Source organism: Cervus elaphus, chromosome 9 (genome assembly GCF_910594005.1).
Source record: "Cervus elaphus chromosome 9, mCerEla1.1, whole genome shotgun sequence".
Taxonomy (NCBI): Eukaryota; Metazoa; Chordata; class Mammalia; order Artiodactyla; family Cervidae; genus Cervus; species Cervus elaphus.
This window is the reverse complement of record NC_057823.1, coordinates 60,879,359-60,896,473: the sequence shown is the minus strand read 5'-3', so window position 1 is coordinate 60,896,473 and position 17,115 is coordinate 60,879,359. Positions and strand designations below refer to the sequence as shown.

At 39.4% G+C, this 17,115-nt stretch overlaps 2 protein-coding genes across 2 annotated transcripts in view; one reads left to right on the top strand and one right to left on the bottom strand.

The window, feature by feature from the left end:
- LOC122700361 (sperm-associated acrosin inhibitor-like) overlaps positions 1-17,115 on the top strand; it is a 151,921-nt gene that overhangs the window by 42,865 nt on the left and 91,941 nt on the right. The window lies entirely within an intron of this gene.
- Positions 52-7,684, bottom strand: SPINK9 (serine peptidase inhibitor Kazal type 9). Its single transcript, XM_043913204.1, has 4 exons — positions 7,630-7,684; positions 6,836-6,864; positions 1,918-2,042; positions 52-97 (listed from the first exon to the last, which is right to left on the bottom strand). Exons 1-4 carry the CDS (start codon positions 7,682-7,684, stop codon positions 52-54), a joined length of 255 nt encoding a protein of 84 aa, XP_043769139.1.

The following is a 17,115-nucleotide window of genomic DNA, read 5'->3' as shown; positions in this document are numbered from 1 at the left end:
TTATATGGGAGAAGAAATGTGTCTCTTGTGAGTTGTAATCATAAGACAGATTCAACATTTTCCAAAGTGTACAAATTTAAGTTTGTTGTTAGTTTTCCTGTGGAGACAAAAATAGCAACAAATGAGAAATGCTGAGGCCATAGGCATTTCATTAGCATCCATATTTCACCAGTGAGCCCCTCAAAGTGTAGCCAAGTCTTTCCATTTATTGATGCTTTTAAAAGGAGTGACGGCAGTTTAGGGATTTTTTAGCAGCTGGTGCTGATGGCATAAGGATAAGGCTCATAATACATCACAGTCAGTTTATGTCCCTAAAAACATACTTTAATGGATTTTTTATTTAAAGAAGATACATGTAAGTGTTTTTTTTATGAGTTCATAAATTTTTCTTAATAAAACAATCAGAACAATATGCAATATATATTAGATGCTCGTTTTCAGTCATGTTTGTTTTAAAAGTACTTAAAAGGAACTGTAAGTTTCTAAATACACTCTAGTATGGCAGAAAGTGAAGAGGAACTAAAAAGCCTCTTGATGAAAGTGAAATAGGAGAGTGAAAAAGTTGGCTTAAAGCTCAACATTCAGAAAACTAAGATCATGGCATCTGGTCCCATCACCTCATGGGAAATAGATGGGGAGACAGTGGAAACAGTGTCAGACTTTATTTTTCTGGGCTCCAAAATCACTGCAGATGGTACTGCAGCCATGCAATTAAAAGATGCTTACTCCTTGGAAGGAAAGTTATGACCAACCTAGACAGCATATTAAAAAGCAGAGACATTACTTTGCCAACAAAGGTCCATCTGGCCAAGGCTATGGTTTTTTCCAGTGGTCATGTATGGATGTGAGAGTTGGACTGTGAAGAAAGTTGAGCGCCGAAAAATTGATGCTTTTGAACTATGGTGTTGGAGAAGACTCTTGAGAGTCCCTTGGACTGCAAGGAGATCCAACCAGTCCATCCTAAAGGAGATCAGTCCTGGGTGTTCATTGGAAGGACTGATGCTGAAGCTGAAACTCCAATACTTTGGCCACCTCATGTGAAGAGTTGACTCGTTGGAAAAGACCCTGAGGCTGGGAGGGATTGGGGGCAGGAGGAGAAGGGGACGACAGAGGATGAGATGGTTGGATGGCATCACCGACTTGATGGGCATGAGTTTGGGTAAACTCCGGGAGTTTGTGATGGACAGGGAGGCCTGGCATGCTGCGATTCATGGGGTTGCAAAGAGTCGGACACGACTGAGCGACTGAAGTGAACTGACATTAGTCATCATTTCGTGCTTTTTGAGCTGATGCTAATATATCTTTTGGATGATTACTTTGTAATCTTTAAACTACTTTTGATTATTTGATTTTCTATATTTAAGTTTATTATACCTCCAGGATACATTTTTTTTTCTTTTAAGAAACAGACTCAGAACTAGCACAAGTTCTTTAGGTTTTTCAAATAGTGTCCCCTTTTGGACCAATTGTTAAGGAACTCTAATGTGTCCAGACTTAGTTGCTGAAGCTGAACAATAAACACAGCTCATCCTAGCAGTTGTGGACTGGCATGCCTGGATGGAGGGACATTTCTTTTTCCCTGAAAATAAACAAAGCATAGGCTGCGAGCCAAACTGGTGAATTTTTCGTGGGAAGAGTTTAAGCAATAGATTAATAGGTGGAAGTTGAACTGGATGACCTTTAAATTTCTTTCCAAGATTCCTTCCTTCTAAGGTTCTTTACTCACTCTTACTGTCAATATGTAGTGACACAGGAATACCAGTGACTCCCCAATCCTGTAAATTATGAGAATTCTATTCATCAGAGTCAGCAGGAGATGATTCACATATTCTATACCATAAACAACAACTTCTGCTTCAAGTACACTTAACACGTAATTATTACCCCTTAAATATAGAAAACTATTTCAATAATTACTCAACTTCATAACAAAAGTAGCAATCATTGCTGTAAGTTTTGCCATCAGATCCACAAATTGGTGCATATATGTCATAACAAAATCTTTCTTCTGATGGTAACTTTTTATATTTACTACAGTCAATCTGGAAATACATATAAAAAGCCTTGAATTCCTTAAGCAAAATTTTTATTCTCAGGACTTAGGATTTTACAAGCAAGTTCAGAAAGCTCTCAGTGCATTTGTGTCTTATTCCAATTGTCTATTCTCAGCTAACCCCAAGATACAGTAAGTAAAAAAAAATTTTATAGCATATATATAATCATGAGTGATAAACTTCTTTATAATAACTGGTAACTGAATCATTATTTATATTAAAGTAGAATCTTTTCCACCATACTGGTTGACGCATCTGTTCTCAACACATACAGCATATTCACAAGTACAACCATTCCCATGGGATCAGTTTTCTACATATCTCATGTAGTACAGTTTGCTACTTCTCTCTTTCAATTTAAAGGTTCTGCCTGAATGTAAGTATGAGATATATTATGATGATAACTACTATAGTTATAAGAACTTCTACATCATAGCAACATTTGCCATTAATTATTGGTAACAAGGTACTTGATATACACTTTGCTAGCACATAGGCAAACAGATGTATTTTAACATTGTAGTGGAGATCCACTAATCTGTTTCTGGAGCCAAAGCCAAGGTGATAAGTTGCCTGCAGGGGCAAGTAGGCAATTACCAAGAAAGAATTTTATAGGTTTTTCATCTTTGAGCAAATTGTGGAGTGTGGACATTAAAGTCAAACATGTTGGAATTCAAATCCTGACTATATAACCCTGGGATAATTATTTTTCTTCTCTAAGCCTTACTTTATTTATCTGCAAAATGAAGGCAATAATAACTGTATTATAATATTAAAGTAAAACATACATAACTGAGAAGATATGTATGAAATACTTAGCAGTACATGGCATGGTAAATAGTGAATACATGATAGCTATTAATTTTGTTCTGTGGCTTTACTTCCAATTCTACACTAACTCCAGTTCTTTACCAAAGACTCTACATTTCCAGCTTCTTCTGTCCCAGAGTTTCAGACATCATATTTTTCTTTTTTAAAAATTTATTTTTATTGAAGTATAGCTGATTTATAATTTGCAATGTTGTATTAGTTTCTGGTATACAGCAAACTGATTAAGTTATATGGACATTGAATATAGTGCCCTGTAGTGTACAGTAAGACCTTGTTGTGTACACATTCTATATATTTATTAGTTTGCATCTACTAATCTGCCCCCCACCCCTGGCAACCTGTCTGTTCTCTATGTCTATGACTCTGATTTGGTTTCAAAAATAGGTTCACTTGCAGACATGATATTTTTCTAATGTTTGAGTATCTCCACTTAGATAACTCAAAATATGCTTAAATTCATGTTCCCCTTCAGATATGTTTCATTAATTAATTCATCCACTCCTTCAGTTACTATGCTTTATGAACCTTCTAAATTTTAGAGCTGAGCTGAGAGCTGCCAATACAAAGATTACTAAGCATGACAGGATGGGAGGGGGGGACCTCAGAGGCTAGTACAGCGTGGTGGAAAATGGAACTGCAGTGCCCCACGTCATGTATGGCTGCCCTGTGGTTTGTCCCCGGACAAAACAAATGTCCTTTTCATTACAGGGGACTGGAATGCAGAAGTAGGAAGTAAAGATATACCTGGAGTAACAGGCAAATTTGGCCTTGGAGTACAAAATTAAGCAGGGAAAAGGCTAACAGTTTTGCCAAGAGAACACACTGGTCATGGCCAACACCCTCTTCCAACAACACAAGAGATGACTCTACACATGGACATCCCTAGATGGTCAATACTGAAATCAGGTTGATTATATTCTTTGCAGCCAATGATGGAGAAGTTCTGTACAGTCAGCAAAAACAAGACCAGGAGCTGACTGTGACTCAGATCCTGAACTCCTTATTGCCAAATTCAGACTTAAATTGAAGAAAGTAGGGAAAACCACTAGACCATTCAGGTATGACCTAAATCAAATCCCTCACAATTTTACAGTGGAAGTGACAAACAGATTCAAGGGATTAGATCTGATAAACAGTGCCTGAAGAACTATGGACGGAGGTTCATGACATTTTACAGGAGGCAGGGATCAAGACCATCCCCAAGAAAAAGAAATGCAAAAAGGCAAATGGTTTGCCTGAGGACAAATAGCTGAGAAAAGAAGAGAAGTGAAAGGCAAAGGAGAAAAGGAAAGGTATACCCATTTGAATGCAGAGTTCCCAAGAATAGCAAGGAGAGATAAGAAAGCCTTCCTCAGTGATCAATGCAAAGAAATAGAGGAAAACAGACTGGGAAAGACTAGAGATCTCTTGAAGAAAATTAGAGATACCAAGGGAATGTTTCATGCAAAGATGGGCACAATAAAGGACAGAAATGGTATGGACCTAACAGAAGTAGAAGATATTAAGAACAGGTGCAAGAATACACAGAAGAACTATATAAAATAGATCTTAATGACCCAGATTATCACGATGGTATGATCACTCACCTAGAACCATACATCCTGGAATGCGAAGTCAAATGGGCCTTAGGAAGCATCATTATGAACAAAACTAGTGGAGGTGATAGAATTCCAGTTGAGCTATTTCAGATCCTAAAAGATGATGCTGTGAAAGTGCTGCACTCAATATGCCAGCAAATTTGGAAAACTCAGCAGTGGCCACAGGACTGGAAAAGATCAGTTTTCATTCCAATCCCAAAGAAAGGCAATGCCAAAGAATGCTCAAACAACTGCACAGTTATACTCATCTCACACGCTAGCAAAGCAACGCTCAAAATTTTCCAAGTCAAGCTTCAACAGTACGTGAACTGTGAACTTCCAGATGTTCAAGCTGGTTTTAGAAAAGGCAGAGGAGCCAAAGATCAAATTGCCAACATCCGCTGGATCATCGAAAAAGCAAGAGAGTTCCAGAAAAACATCTGCTTTATTGACTATGCCAAAGCCTTTGACTGTGTGGATCACAATAAACTGTGGAAAATTCTTAAAGAGATGGGAATACCGGACCACCTTACCTGCCTCCTGAGAAATCTGTATGCAAGTCAGGAAGCAACAGTTACAACTGTACATGAAACAACAGACTGGTTCCAAATTGGGAAAGGAGTGCATCAAAGCTGTATATTATAACCCTGCTTATTTAACTTATATGAAGAGTACATCATGAGAAATGCTGGGCTGCATGAAGCACAAGCTGGAATCGAGATTGCCCGGAGAAATATCAATAACCTCAGATATGCAGATGACACTACCCTTATGGCAGACAGTGAAGAAGAACTAAAGAGCCTCTTGATGAATGTCAAAGAGGAGAGTGAAAAGTTGGCTTAAAGCTCAACATTCAGAAAGCTAAGATCGTGGCATTCAATCCCATCACTTCATGGCAAATAGATGGGGAAACAGTGGAAATAGTGACAGATTTTATTTTGGGGGGCTCCAAAATCACTGCAGATGATGACTGCAGCCATGAAATTAAAAAACACTTGCTCCTTGGAAGAAAAGCTATGGCCAACTTAGACAGGATATTAAAAAGGAGAGACATTACATTGCCAACCAAGGTCTGTCTAGTCAGAGCTATGGTTTTTCCAGTAGTCATGTATGGATGTGAGAGTTGGGCTATAAAGAAAGCTGAGTGCCAAAGAATTGATGCTTTTGAACTGTGGTGTTGGAGAAGATTCTTGAGAGTCCCTTGGACTGCAAGGAGATCCAACCGGTCCATCCTAAAGAAAATCAGTCCTGAATATTCATTGAAAGGACTGATACTGAAGCTGAAACTCCAATACTTTGGCTACCTGTTGTGAAGAACTGACTCATTGGAAAAGAACCTGTTGCTGGGAAAGATTAAAGGTGGGAGGAGAAGGAGATGACAGAGGATGAGATGGTTGGATGGCATCACTGACTCAATGGACATGAGTTTGAGTAAGCTCCGAGAGTTGGTGATGGACAGGGAGGCCTGGCATGCTGCAGTCCATGGTTTTGCAAAGAGCTGGACACGACTGAGTGACAGAACTGAACTGAACTGATGTCAAGTATATGCCAGCATGATTTCACTTCTTCTTGCTTGTTCAAACCCTAATGCCAGAATTTATATCATATGCATTGTGAGCAGGAAACTGTAAGGTTTAATATTCATTAACCTTTTCATTCTTACACAGCTAATAAATCATGAAGGAAGGCTTGAATTCAATCCTGACTCCAAAATTTGCAGTCTTAATCTCTTATTTTCTTTAACAGGGAAACCAAAATTTTTGACTCAAAGTAGTGGAAGGGATTGCCTGGACCCCCAGGGTAATGCAGCTAGAAAGCAGTAGAGCTAGTCTAAAACCCAAATTGCCTGGTAGCTAGCTTAAGTTTTTACTACCACACCTAGATTGTCTCAACAGTAGTCATTATTTAATGAGTAATGAAAAAAAGGTTAAATTAAAATCTTCATTCTTTAAGATAGAGAACAAAGATGTATGTGACCCATTTAAACATTTTAAGTCCTGACTTGTCCTTCCTGAACTTTACTATGTGTCAGGTACTGTGCTAAGCCCTTTTCAAATATTACAGCTTTAAATTTTGCAATATTGTGAAATATGAGGCAAGTATTGTTTTCCGTGGGGACACTATCAAACAGCTAGAATTTAACTCAGCACCTAGTCACTCGGATGCTAGGTGTCTAACTACTCTGCCCTGCCCCTTCCATTTTAGAAAGGTCTGCCTACAGTTTTTTAAATGAAACAATTTTTGAAACTTAAAAAATAAAGCCTTCAAACATGTAGAAATTTAATTAATATATAGTGTTGAGTATTTCTTTACTGATACTGGCCTTTAAGATTATACAAAATAGTACTGTCATGTCAAGATGGGTATACAGACCTGTTCATGGTGTTTGACACATTCTACATCTGTAAGATAAAGACAAAGAAATTTAAACTCTGGAAGAATCTAATCTTATTAGAAAACTAATCTTTGATTTGTTTCAGGTCTCAGACTGTCATCAAAATATAAGATTCACTTCAAAGCTGTGTGTATGAGCATAATATTAAAGGTTGAAGCTCTTCACACAAAACTTTTCATTTTCTTTTTTGAAGTAGGTTTAGAGTGTAGCCCAAAAGATGAAATAGCTATTATAATAATGCGTTTGTGCTGTTCTTTCCTACTTCATAATCTGAACTTAGAAAATATTAAAAAAAAACCAAACACAAGTTTTATATATTGGAAGTGTCTGCTGTTATGTAACAAGCCTGGAGGCAGAAATTGGACTAGCAGTTGAAAATTCTAGGGAGGCAGATTTCAACTCAATAATGGAAGAAGACAAATAGTAGTTCATGCTGCCAAACTATAGATTGCCAGTCATGGATTGAATTGTTTTATGATGAAATGAGATCCCAATAAAAAGTGATGTTAAGTCCAAGGATACATTGGATAGACATTTCCCAAAGAAGTTATACTAAATGTTTATATGGATAGCAATTTGGCCTTGGTTGACCATTTAGGTCCACTTGCACCCTGATGATATAATTTGGTCATTTATTGGTACAAAGGAAAAAGTGCATTTCAAAAATGTTCCTTTATTATATGTGTTGTGTATATTTCAGAATTATATGGGTAGAAGATAACATGACCTCTCAATATCAGGGCGGGGGCAGGGTTATGAGGGAGATACTCACTGAGGATAGTTGCAAGCACCAGGGCTGAGAGCAGGACAAAGGCTGTTGTTCTCATGCTGCTGAAGTGGCCAAGGGCAGTCCAGTGGAGGAAGAAGAAGTGACTTTCTGGTGTCTGCCCAGCCTGGATGGGTTCTGCCTTATATATTGTCAAGAGTTCTATCTCAGTTGTGAAATAGCTATTCCAGAAACAGAAGCTTGGGAAGTGGTCAGAAAAATCTGCTAAGGAGGGACATTTATTTTGTTGTGAAAGAGAGGTGATTATATATGACATTTTAATAGATCATAGGACCCAATAAAGTTGGCATTATTTCCTCACCCCTTTAAGTTTGTGTGCTTTTACACCTGTTACACAGTTTGATCTTCATAACAGATAGTAACTACCATTCTGACAGATAGTAACTACCATTTTCTTTATTCTACAGATGAGGGAATGAAGTCACAAGGAAGTTAAGTAATTTCACTTGGTTTACTACATATTCTTTGGTGTACTGCTTTTTCTAGGAAAACTCATCAGTATGGCAGCTTTATAGGTTTTAACACTTTCTCAGGTTCCCCTCTTTCTTTGTCTCTCCTCTAGAACCAAAGGGGGAAGTGTTGGCAGTTGAGACCCCAGACTGGGAACAGAGAAAAGGTATCAGCATCCAAGTCTCGATTCAGCACAAACAGGCAACAATTCCTGACTTTTAGGAAGAGGGTAATTTCCCCCCAAATCCCATATTTGGGGAGATGGTATAATGGGTGGAGCTGGTGAGCACTCACACCTCATTTACCCACCAGATGTCTGCTGAAAGCTTCTTTATCAAGGGCCCTTAGGAGGAGGATTTCCCCAAAGCCAATAATAAAGAGGTATGTAACCATTGTAGCAAAGAACAGAGCTGGTGGATGTAGTAGCTAGACTGTCCCTGAAGCTTTGGCCATGATTATCTGGTCCCCAAATGCAGGCTGATGGCTCAAAAATGAGATGTTAACTTGCCCTGGCATGTAGTTACACACAGGGTCAGTGATGGTGGTTTAGTTGCTAAGTCATGTCCAACTCTTATGAACTCATGAACTGTAGACTACCAGATTCCTCTGTCCATGGGATTCTCCAGGCAAGAATACTGGAGTAGTTTGCCATTTCCTTCTCCAGGGGATCTTTCTGACCCAGGAATTGAACCTGGGTCTCTTGGAGATTGCAGGCAGATTCTTTACCGACTGAGCTATGAGGGAAGCCCTGCTAATAAAATAACTTTCAACAGATAAGCCACCAGCCATTTAGTCATGATTTATTTATTTATTTTTACATTTTTTAAACAATTTTTTTATTTTTTTATTTTATTTTTTCTCTCTTTTTTTTTTTTTATTAGTTGGAGGCTAATTACTTCACAACATTTCAGTGGGTTTTGTCATACATTGATATGAATCAGCCATAGAGTTACACGTATTCCCCATCCCGATCCCCCCTCCCACCTCCCTCTCCACCCGATTCCTCTGGGTCTTCCCAGTGCACCAGGCCCGAGCACTTGTCTCATGCATCCCACCTGGGCTGGTGATCTGTTTCACCACAGATAGTATACATGCTGTTCTTTCAAAACATCCCACCCTCACCTTCTCCCACAGAGTTCAAAAGTCTGTTCTGTACTTCTGTGTCTCTTCTTCTGTTTTGCATATAGGGTTATCGTTACCATCTTTCTAAATTCCATATATATGTGTTAGTATGCTATAATGTTCTTTATCTTTCTGGCTTACTTCACTCTGTATAATGGGCTCCAGTTTCATCCATCTCATTAGGACTGATTCAAATGAATTCTTTTTAATGGCTGAGTAATATTCCATGGTGTATATGCACCACAGCTTCCTTATCCATTCATCTGCTGATGGGCATCTAGGTTGCTTCCATGTCCTGGCTATTATAAACAGTGCTGCGATGAACACTGGGGTGCACGTGTCTCTTTCAGACCTGGTTTCCTCAGTGTGTATGCCCAGAAGTGGGATTGCTGGGTCATATGGCAGTTCTATTTCCAGTTTTTTAAGAAATCTCCACACTGTTTTCCATAGTGGCTGTACTGGTTTGCATTCCCACCAACAGTGTAAGAGGGTTCCCTTTTCTCCACACCCTCTCCAGCATTTATTGCTTGTAGACTTTTGGATAGCAGCCATCCTGACTGGCGTGTAATGGTACCTCATTGTGGTTTTGATTTGCATTTCTCTAATAATGAGTGATGTTGAGCATCTTTTCATGTGTTTGTTAGCCATCTGTATGTCTTCTTTGGAGAAATGTCTGTTTAGTTCTTTGGCTCATTTTTTGATTGGGTCATTTATTTTTCTGGAATTGAGCTTCAGGAGTTGCTTGTATATTTTTGAGATTAATCCTTTGTCTGTTTCTTCATTTGCTATTATTTTCTCCCAATCTGAGGGCTGTCTTTTCACCTTACTTATAGTTTCCTTTGTAGTGCAAAAGCTTTTAAGTTTCATTAGGTTCCATTTGTTTAGTTTTGCTTTTATTTCCAATATTCTGGGAGGTGGGTCATAGAGGATCCTGCTGTGATTCATGTTGGAGAGTGTTTTGCCTATGTTCTCCTCTAGGAGTTTTATAGTTTCTGGTCTTACATTTAGATCCTTAATCCATTTTGAGTTTATTTTTGTGTCTGGTGTTAGAAAGTGTTCTAGTTTCATTCTTTTACAAGTGGTTGACCAGTTTTCCCAGCACCACTTGTTAAAGAGGTTGTCTTTTTTCCATTGTATATCCTTGCCTCCTTTGTCAAAGATAAGGTTTCCATAGGTTCGTGGATTTATCTCTGGGCTTTCTGTTCTGTTCCACTGATCTATATTTCTGTCTTTGTGCCAGTACCATACTGTCTTGATGACTGTGGCTTTGTAGTAGAGTCTGAAGTCAGGCAGGTTGATTCCTCCAGTTCCATTCTTCTTTCTCAAGATTACTTTGGCTATTCGAGGTTTTTTGTATTTCCATACAAATTGTGAAATTCTTTGGTCTAGTTCTGTGAAAAATACCGTTGGTAGCTTGATAGGGATTGCAGTGAATCTATAGATTGCTTTGGGTAGAATAGCCATTTTGACAATATTGATTCTTCCAATCCACGAACATGGTATGTTTCTCCATCTGTTTGTGTCCTCTTTGATTTCTTTTATCAGTGTTTTATAGTTTTCTATGTATAGGTCTTTTGTTTCTTTAGGTAGATATACTCCTAAGTATTTTATTCTTTTTGTTGCAGTGCTGAATGATATTGTTTCCTTAATTTCTCTTTCTGTTTTTTCATTGTTAGTATATAGGAATGCAAGGGATTTCTGTGTGTTAATTTTATATCCTGCAACTTTACTATATTCATTGATTAGCTTTAGTAATTTTCTGGAAGAGTCTTTAGGGTTTTCTATGTAGAGGATCATGTCATCTGCAAACAGTGAGAGTTTCACTTCTTCTTTTCCTATCTGGATTCCTTTTACTTCTTTTTCTGCTCTGATTGCTGTGGCCAAAACTTCCAACACTATGTTGAATAGTAGTGGTGAGAGTGGGCACCCTTGTCTTGTTCCTGATTTCAGGGGAAATGCTTTCAATTTTTCACCACTGAGGGTGATGCTTGCTGTGGGTTTGTCATATATAGCTTTTATTATGTTGAGGTATGCTCCTTCTATTCCTGCTTTCTGGAGAGTTTTAATCATAAATGAGTGTTGAATTTTGTCAAAGGCTTTCTCTGCATCTATTGAGATAATCATATGGTTTTTATCTTTCAATTTGTTAATGTGGTGTATTACATTGATTGATTTGCAGATATTAAAGAATCCTTGCATTCCTGGGATAAAGCCCACTTGGTCATGGTGTATGATTTTTTTAATATGTTGTTGGATTCTGTTTGCTAGAATTTTGTTAAGGATTTTTGCATCTATGTTCATCAGTGATATTGGCCTGTAGTTTTCTTTTTTTGTGGCATCTTTGTCTGGTTTTGGAATTAGGGTGATGGTGGCCTCATAGAATGAGTTTGGAAGTTTACCTTCATCTGCAATTTTCTGGAAGAGTTTGAGTAAGATAGGTGTTAGCTCTTCTCTAAATTTTTGGTAGAATTCAGCTGTGAAGCCATCTGGTCCTGGGCTTTTGTTTGCTGGAAGATTTCTGATTACAGTTTCGATTTCCTTGCTTGTGATGGCTCTGTTAAGATCTTCTATTTCTTCCTGGTTCAGTTTTGCAAAGTTATACTTTTCTAAGAATTTGTCCATTTCATCCAAGTTGTCCGTTTTATTGGCATAGAGCTGCTGGTAGTAGTCTCTTATGATCCTTTGTATTTCAGTGTTGTCTGTTGTGATCTCTCCATTTTCATTTCTAATTTTGTTAATTTGGTTCTTCTCTCTTTGTTTCTTAATGAGTCTTGCTAATGGTTTGTCAATTTTGTTTATTTTTTCAAAAAACCAGCTTTTAGCTTTGTTGATTTTTGCTATGGTCTCTTTAGTTTCTTTTGCATTTATTTCTGCCCTAATTTTTAAGATTTCTTTCCTTCTGCTAACCCTGGGCTTCTTCATTTCTTCCTTCTCTAATTGCTTTAGGTGTAGAGTTAGGTTATTTATTTGGCTTTTTTTCTTGTTTCTTGATGTAAGCCTGTAATGCTTTGAACCTTCCCCTTAGCACTGCTTTTATAGTGTCCCATAGGTTTTGGGTTGTTGTGTTTTCATTTTCATTCATTTCTATACATATTTTGATTTCTTATTTGATTTCTTCTATAATTTGTTGGTTATTCAGAAGCGTGTAATTTAGCCTCCATATGTTTGAATTTTTAACAATTTTTTTCCTGTAATTGAGATCTAATCTTACTGCACTGTGGTCAGAAAAGGTGACTGGAAGGATTTCAATTTTTGTGAATTTTCCAAGACCAGAGTTATGGCCCAGGATGTGATCTATCCTGGAAAAGGTTCTGTGTGCACTTGAGAAAAAGGTGAAGTTGATTGTTTTGGGGTGAAATGTCCTATAGATATCAATTAGGTCTAGCTGGTCCATTGTGTCATTTAAGGTTTGTGTTTCCTTGTTAATTTTCTGTTTAGTTGATCTATCCATAGTTGTGAGTGGGGTATTAAAGTCTCCCACTATTATTGTGTTACTATTAATTTCCTCTTTCATACTTGTCAGCGTTTGCTGTACATATTGCGGTGCTCCTATGTTGGGTGCATATATATTTATAATTGTTATATCTTCTTCTTGGATTGATCCTTTGATCATTATGTAGTTTCCTTCTTTGTCACTTTGCACATCCTTTATTTGAAAGTCTATTTTATCTGATATGAGTATTGCAACTCCTGCTTTCTTTTGGTCTCCGTTTGCGTGAAATATTTTTTTCCAGCCCTTCACTTTTAGTCTGTATGTGTCTCTTGTTTTGAGGTGGGTCTCTTGTAGACAGCATATATAGGGGTCTTGTTTTTGTATCCATTCAGCCAATTTTTGTCTTTTGGTTGGGGCATTGAACCCATTTACATTTAAGGTAATTATTGATAGGTGTGGTCCCGTTGCCATTTACTTTGTTGTTTTGGGTTCCCGTTTATACAACCTTTCTGCATTTCCTGTCTAGAGAAGATCCTTTAGCATTTGTTGAAGAGCTGGTTTGGTGGTGCTGAATTCTCTCAGCTTTTGCTTGTCTGTAAAGCTTTGGAATTCTCCTTCATATCTGAATGAGATCCTTGCTGGGTACAGTAATCTAGATTGTAGGTTATTCTCTTTCATTACTTTAAGTATATCCTGCCATTCCCTTGTGGCCTGGAGGGTTTCTATTGATAGATCAGCTGTTATCCTTATGGGGATCCCTTTGTGTGTTATTTGTTGTTTCTCCCTTGCTGCTTTTAATATTTGTTCTTTGTGTTTGATCTTTGTTAATTTGATTAATATGTGTCTTGGGGTGTTTCACCTTGGGTTTATCCTGTTTGGGACTCTCTGGGTTTCTTGGACCTGTGTAACTATTTCCTTCCCCATTTTAGGGAAGTTTTCAGCTATTATCTCCTCAAGTATTTTCTCATGGCCTTTCTTTTTGTCTTCTTCTTCTGGGACTCCTATGATTCGAATGTTGGGGCGTTTCACATTGTCCCAGAGGTCCCTGAGGTTGTCCTCATTTCTTTTGATCCTTTTTTCTTTTTTCCTCTCTGCTTCATTTATTTCCACCATTTTATCTTCTACCTCACTTATCCTATCTTCTGTCTCCATTATTCTACTCTTGGTTCCCTCCAGAGTGTTTTTGATCTCATTCATTGCATTATTCATTTTTAATTGACTCTTTTTTATTTCTTCTAGGTCTTTATTAAACATTTCTTGCATCTTTTCAATCTTTGTCTCCAGGCTATTTATCTGTAACGCCATTTTGTTTTCAAGATTTTGGATCATTTTTATTATCATTATTCTAAATTCTTTTTCAGGTAGATTCCCTATCTCCTCCTCTTTTGTTTGACTTGGTGGGCATTTTTCATGTTCCTTTACCTGTTGGGTATTTCTCTGCCTTTTCATCTTGTTTAGATTGCTGTGTCTGGAGTGGGCTTTCTGTATTCTGGAGGTCTGTGGTTCCTTTTTATTGTGGAGGTTTTACCCAGTGGGTGGGGTTAGACAATTGGCTTGTCAAGGTTTCCTGGTTAGGGAAGCTTGCGTCGGTGTTCTGGTGCATGGAACTTGATTTCTTCTCTTTGGAGAGCAATGGAGTGCCCAGTAATGAGTTTTGAGATGGGTCTATGTGTTAGGTGTGACCTTGGGAAGCCTGTATGTTGACGTTCAGGGCTATGTTCCTACGTTGTTGGAGAATTTGCGTGGTATGTCTTGCTCTAAAACTTATTGGCTGTTGGGTGGTGGTTGGTTTCAGTGTAGGTATGGAGGCTTTTGGATGGTCACTTATTACTTAAAGTTCCATGTAGTCAGGAGTTTTCTGGTGTTCTCAGGTTTTGGGCTTAAGTCTCCTGCCTCTGGACTTCAGGAAGTTTTATTCTTCCAGTAGTCTCAGGACTTCTCCAACTATACAGCACTGATAATAAAACTTCTAGGTTAATGGCAAAAAGATTCTCCCCCATTAGGGACACCCAGAGAGGTTCACAGAGTTACATGAAGAAGAGGAGAGGGAGGAGGGAGATAGAGATGAGCAGGAGGAGAAAAAGGGGGACTCAAGAGGAGAGAGACAGATCTACACAGTTGTCTGTTCCCAGAGTGTTCTCCGTAGCCCAGACACCCACAAAGATTCACAGAATTGGATTGGGAAGAGAAGGGGAAAGGAGGAGATAGAGGTGTTCTGAGGTAGAAAACAGAGAGTCAAGATTGGGAGAGAATAATCAACACACTCCTGAATAAAAATGGGAACTGAATATTGGATTCTTAAATGTTCACAATTTATATCATATACTGAAAAACAAAAATTAAAAATCTAGAGTAGAGGTTAGACTCAAAAATACTATATTAAAAACAAAAACCAAAACACACACACAAAAAATTTTAGAAATATATATGATTTCGGTTTAAAAATAGGGCTTCTCTTTTTTTTTTTTTGTAAGGTTATAGTGTATTGAAAATGAAAATTAAGGAGTAGTAGAGGAGTACTAGAGGACTTTAAAAGAAATGAGAAAAAGAAAAATAAAAAATAGAAGAGAGAAAGGGAAAAAAAAGAAAAAAGTTTTCCCTAATTAAAAAAATCGTAAAAATCTATGAAAATGAAAGTTAAGGAGTAATGGGGGAGTAATAGGGACTTTTAAAGGAAAATAAAAGAGAAAAAATTTAAAAAAAATTAAAAAAATTTTTTTTTTCTTACTTAAAAAAAAAAATAAGTAAAAATATATCTAGGAATTTCTCTGGAGCTGTTGCGGTCAGTGTGGGTTTGGCTCAGTTTCAGATAGCTCCTCATACCAGCTTACACTTCTCGATATCTACAGGCCCCTTCCGGTGTAGTCAGTGTTTTCTACAGGGATTTTAATCTGTTGCACCGGTCCCTTTTGAAGCAGTTCTCTTTGTTTATTTGGCTTCTGTTTGCCGGTCTCTTCAGAGCCTCATTTCCGCCCTGACACAGGCGGGCGGAGGTGGACTCTTATTCAGGTAGCTAGTTCCGTTGCGCTGCGGGGAGGGGCTGGCGCTGCAGGAAGGGGCTGGCGCTGCGGGGAGGGAGGGGCGCTGCTTTCCCCGTCTGCGCTGCTCAGGCTCCCGGCTGCTCTATACGGAGCGCGCCCGCGCTCTGCGCGGTGCCAGCCCTCGGGTGTTCCACAAAGGCGCGGAACAAAAAGCTGCGCCTGCTCTTTGTGCCTTCCCTGTCAGAGCAATCCAGGCAGTCAGCGGCTTGACGGGCGCACTCTCCCCGGGTGTGGCACGCCCACTCCCTTCCACGGTCCCAGTCTCAGTTTCCGCGGCGCCAGTCGGGTGCGTGTGCCTTCTGCCCTCCGCGTCCCCAGCCCCAGTTCCCGCCCGCGCCGGTCCGGTGCCTGTGCCCTGTGTCTCGCCACGACCTTCCCGGCGGATGTCGACCATCCAGAATCTCAGGAGGTCTTTGATTAGAAACTGGAGGCCTGTTTGCAGTGTGGCAGGGGATGCGGTCCTTGGGGGCAAGCCTGCCTCCTTCCCCTCCCCCCTGCCTCCTGCCTCCGGCGGGGCTGGACCGGTCCGCAGCCTGCGAGCTCTTCTCTGGACTTTCTCGGTCCCTTTGTTCTGCGAACGGCCGGGAGTGTGTTCAGCCGGTTAATTTTCTCTCTCTCTTTGGCTCTCCCACAGTTCAAGTTGGCAACTCACAAAAGCTCCCTCCGATTGTCCTCAGGGCACTCAGGCCTGGACCCTATCCCAAGCAATGCCGCCGGCTCCTCTCCGTTCCGCCCCCACTTGCTGGTGGCGGATGCAGGTGTCTGGGGTACTTTTCTGCTGGGAGTTGCTTTTAGGCTCGTATTCTGTGCGTTTTATTTATTGTTTCCCTCCCAGTCAGGTTGCCCTCCGAGATTCAAACACTTCCCCCAGGCCCGCCAGTGTGAGGGTTTCCCGGTGTCTGGAAATGTCCTCTATTAAGACTCTCTTCCCGGGACGGATCCGTCCTTAGCTCTTTTGTCTCACTTTTTATCTTTTATATTTTGTCCGACCTCCTTTCTAAGACAATGGGCTGCTTTTCTGGGCGCCTGATGACCTCAGCTATCGATCAGAAGTTGTTTTGTGAAGTTTGCTCTGCGTTCAGTTATTCTTTTGATGAATTTGTGGGAGAGAAAGTGGTCTCCCCGTCCTACTCCTCTGCATCTTGGCTCCTCTAGTCATGATTTAAATAAGCTTAATTGTGCTTTCATCAAACCATGCTTCACTTGAAGTCTTTGATAAAGGCCACAAGAACACTTTTTGGAATGTGCCAGTTTTTGAATAAAGTGCCCCTGTGAGAAGACCTCAGAAGCAGTTCTTGCAGTTTTGGTAGATAGAGTTGAAAGACACGGTCTCTACCACTAATGGAGGTAGTGCCAAAGGCTGAGAGACTAAAATTCACATTTGTTTCCCTTCAGAAGGATAAAACAACTGGAAACTGTGCTGAG

What these genes read in the sequence shown, in the direction of transcription:
- SPINK9 (XM_043913204.1), bottom strand. Translation starts at nt 7,684, where the DNA reads ATGAGAACAACAGCCTTTGTCCTGCTCTCAGCCCTGGTGCTTGCAACT. An exon ending in GGTGCTTGCAACTATCCTCA is followed by an intron (nt 6,865 to 7,629) that starts GTGAGTATCTCC and finishes TTTATCTTACAG; the next exon opens with ATGTAGAATGTGTCAAACAC. An exon ending in GTGTCAAACACCATGAACAG is followed by an intron (nt 2,043 to 6,835) that starts GTCTGTATACCC and finishes ATGTATTTCCAG; the next exon opens with ATTGACTGTAGTAAATATAA.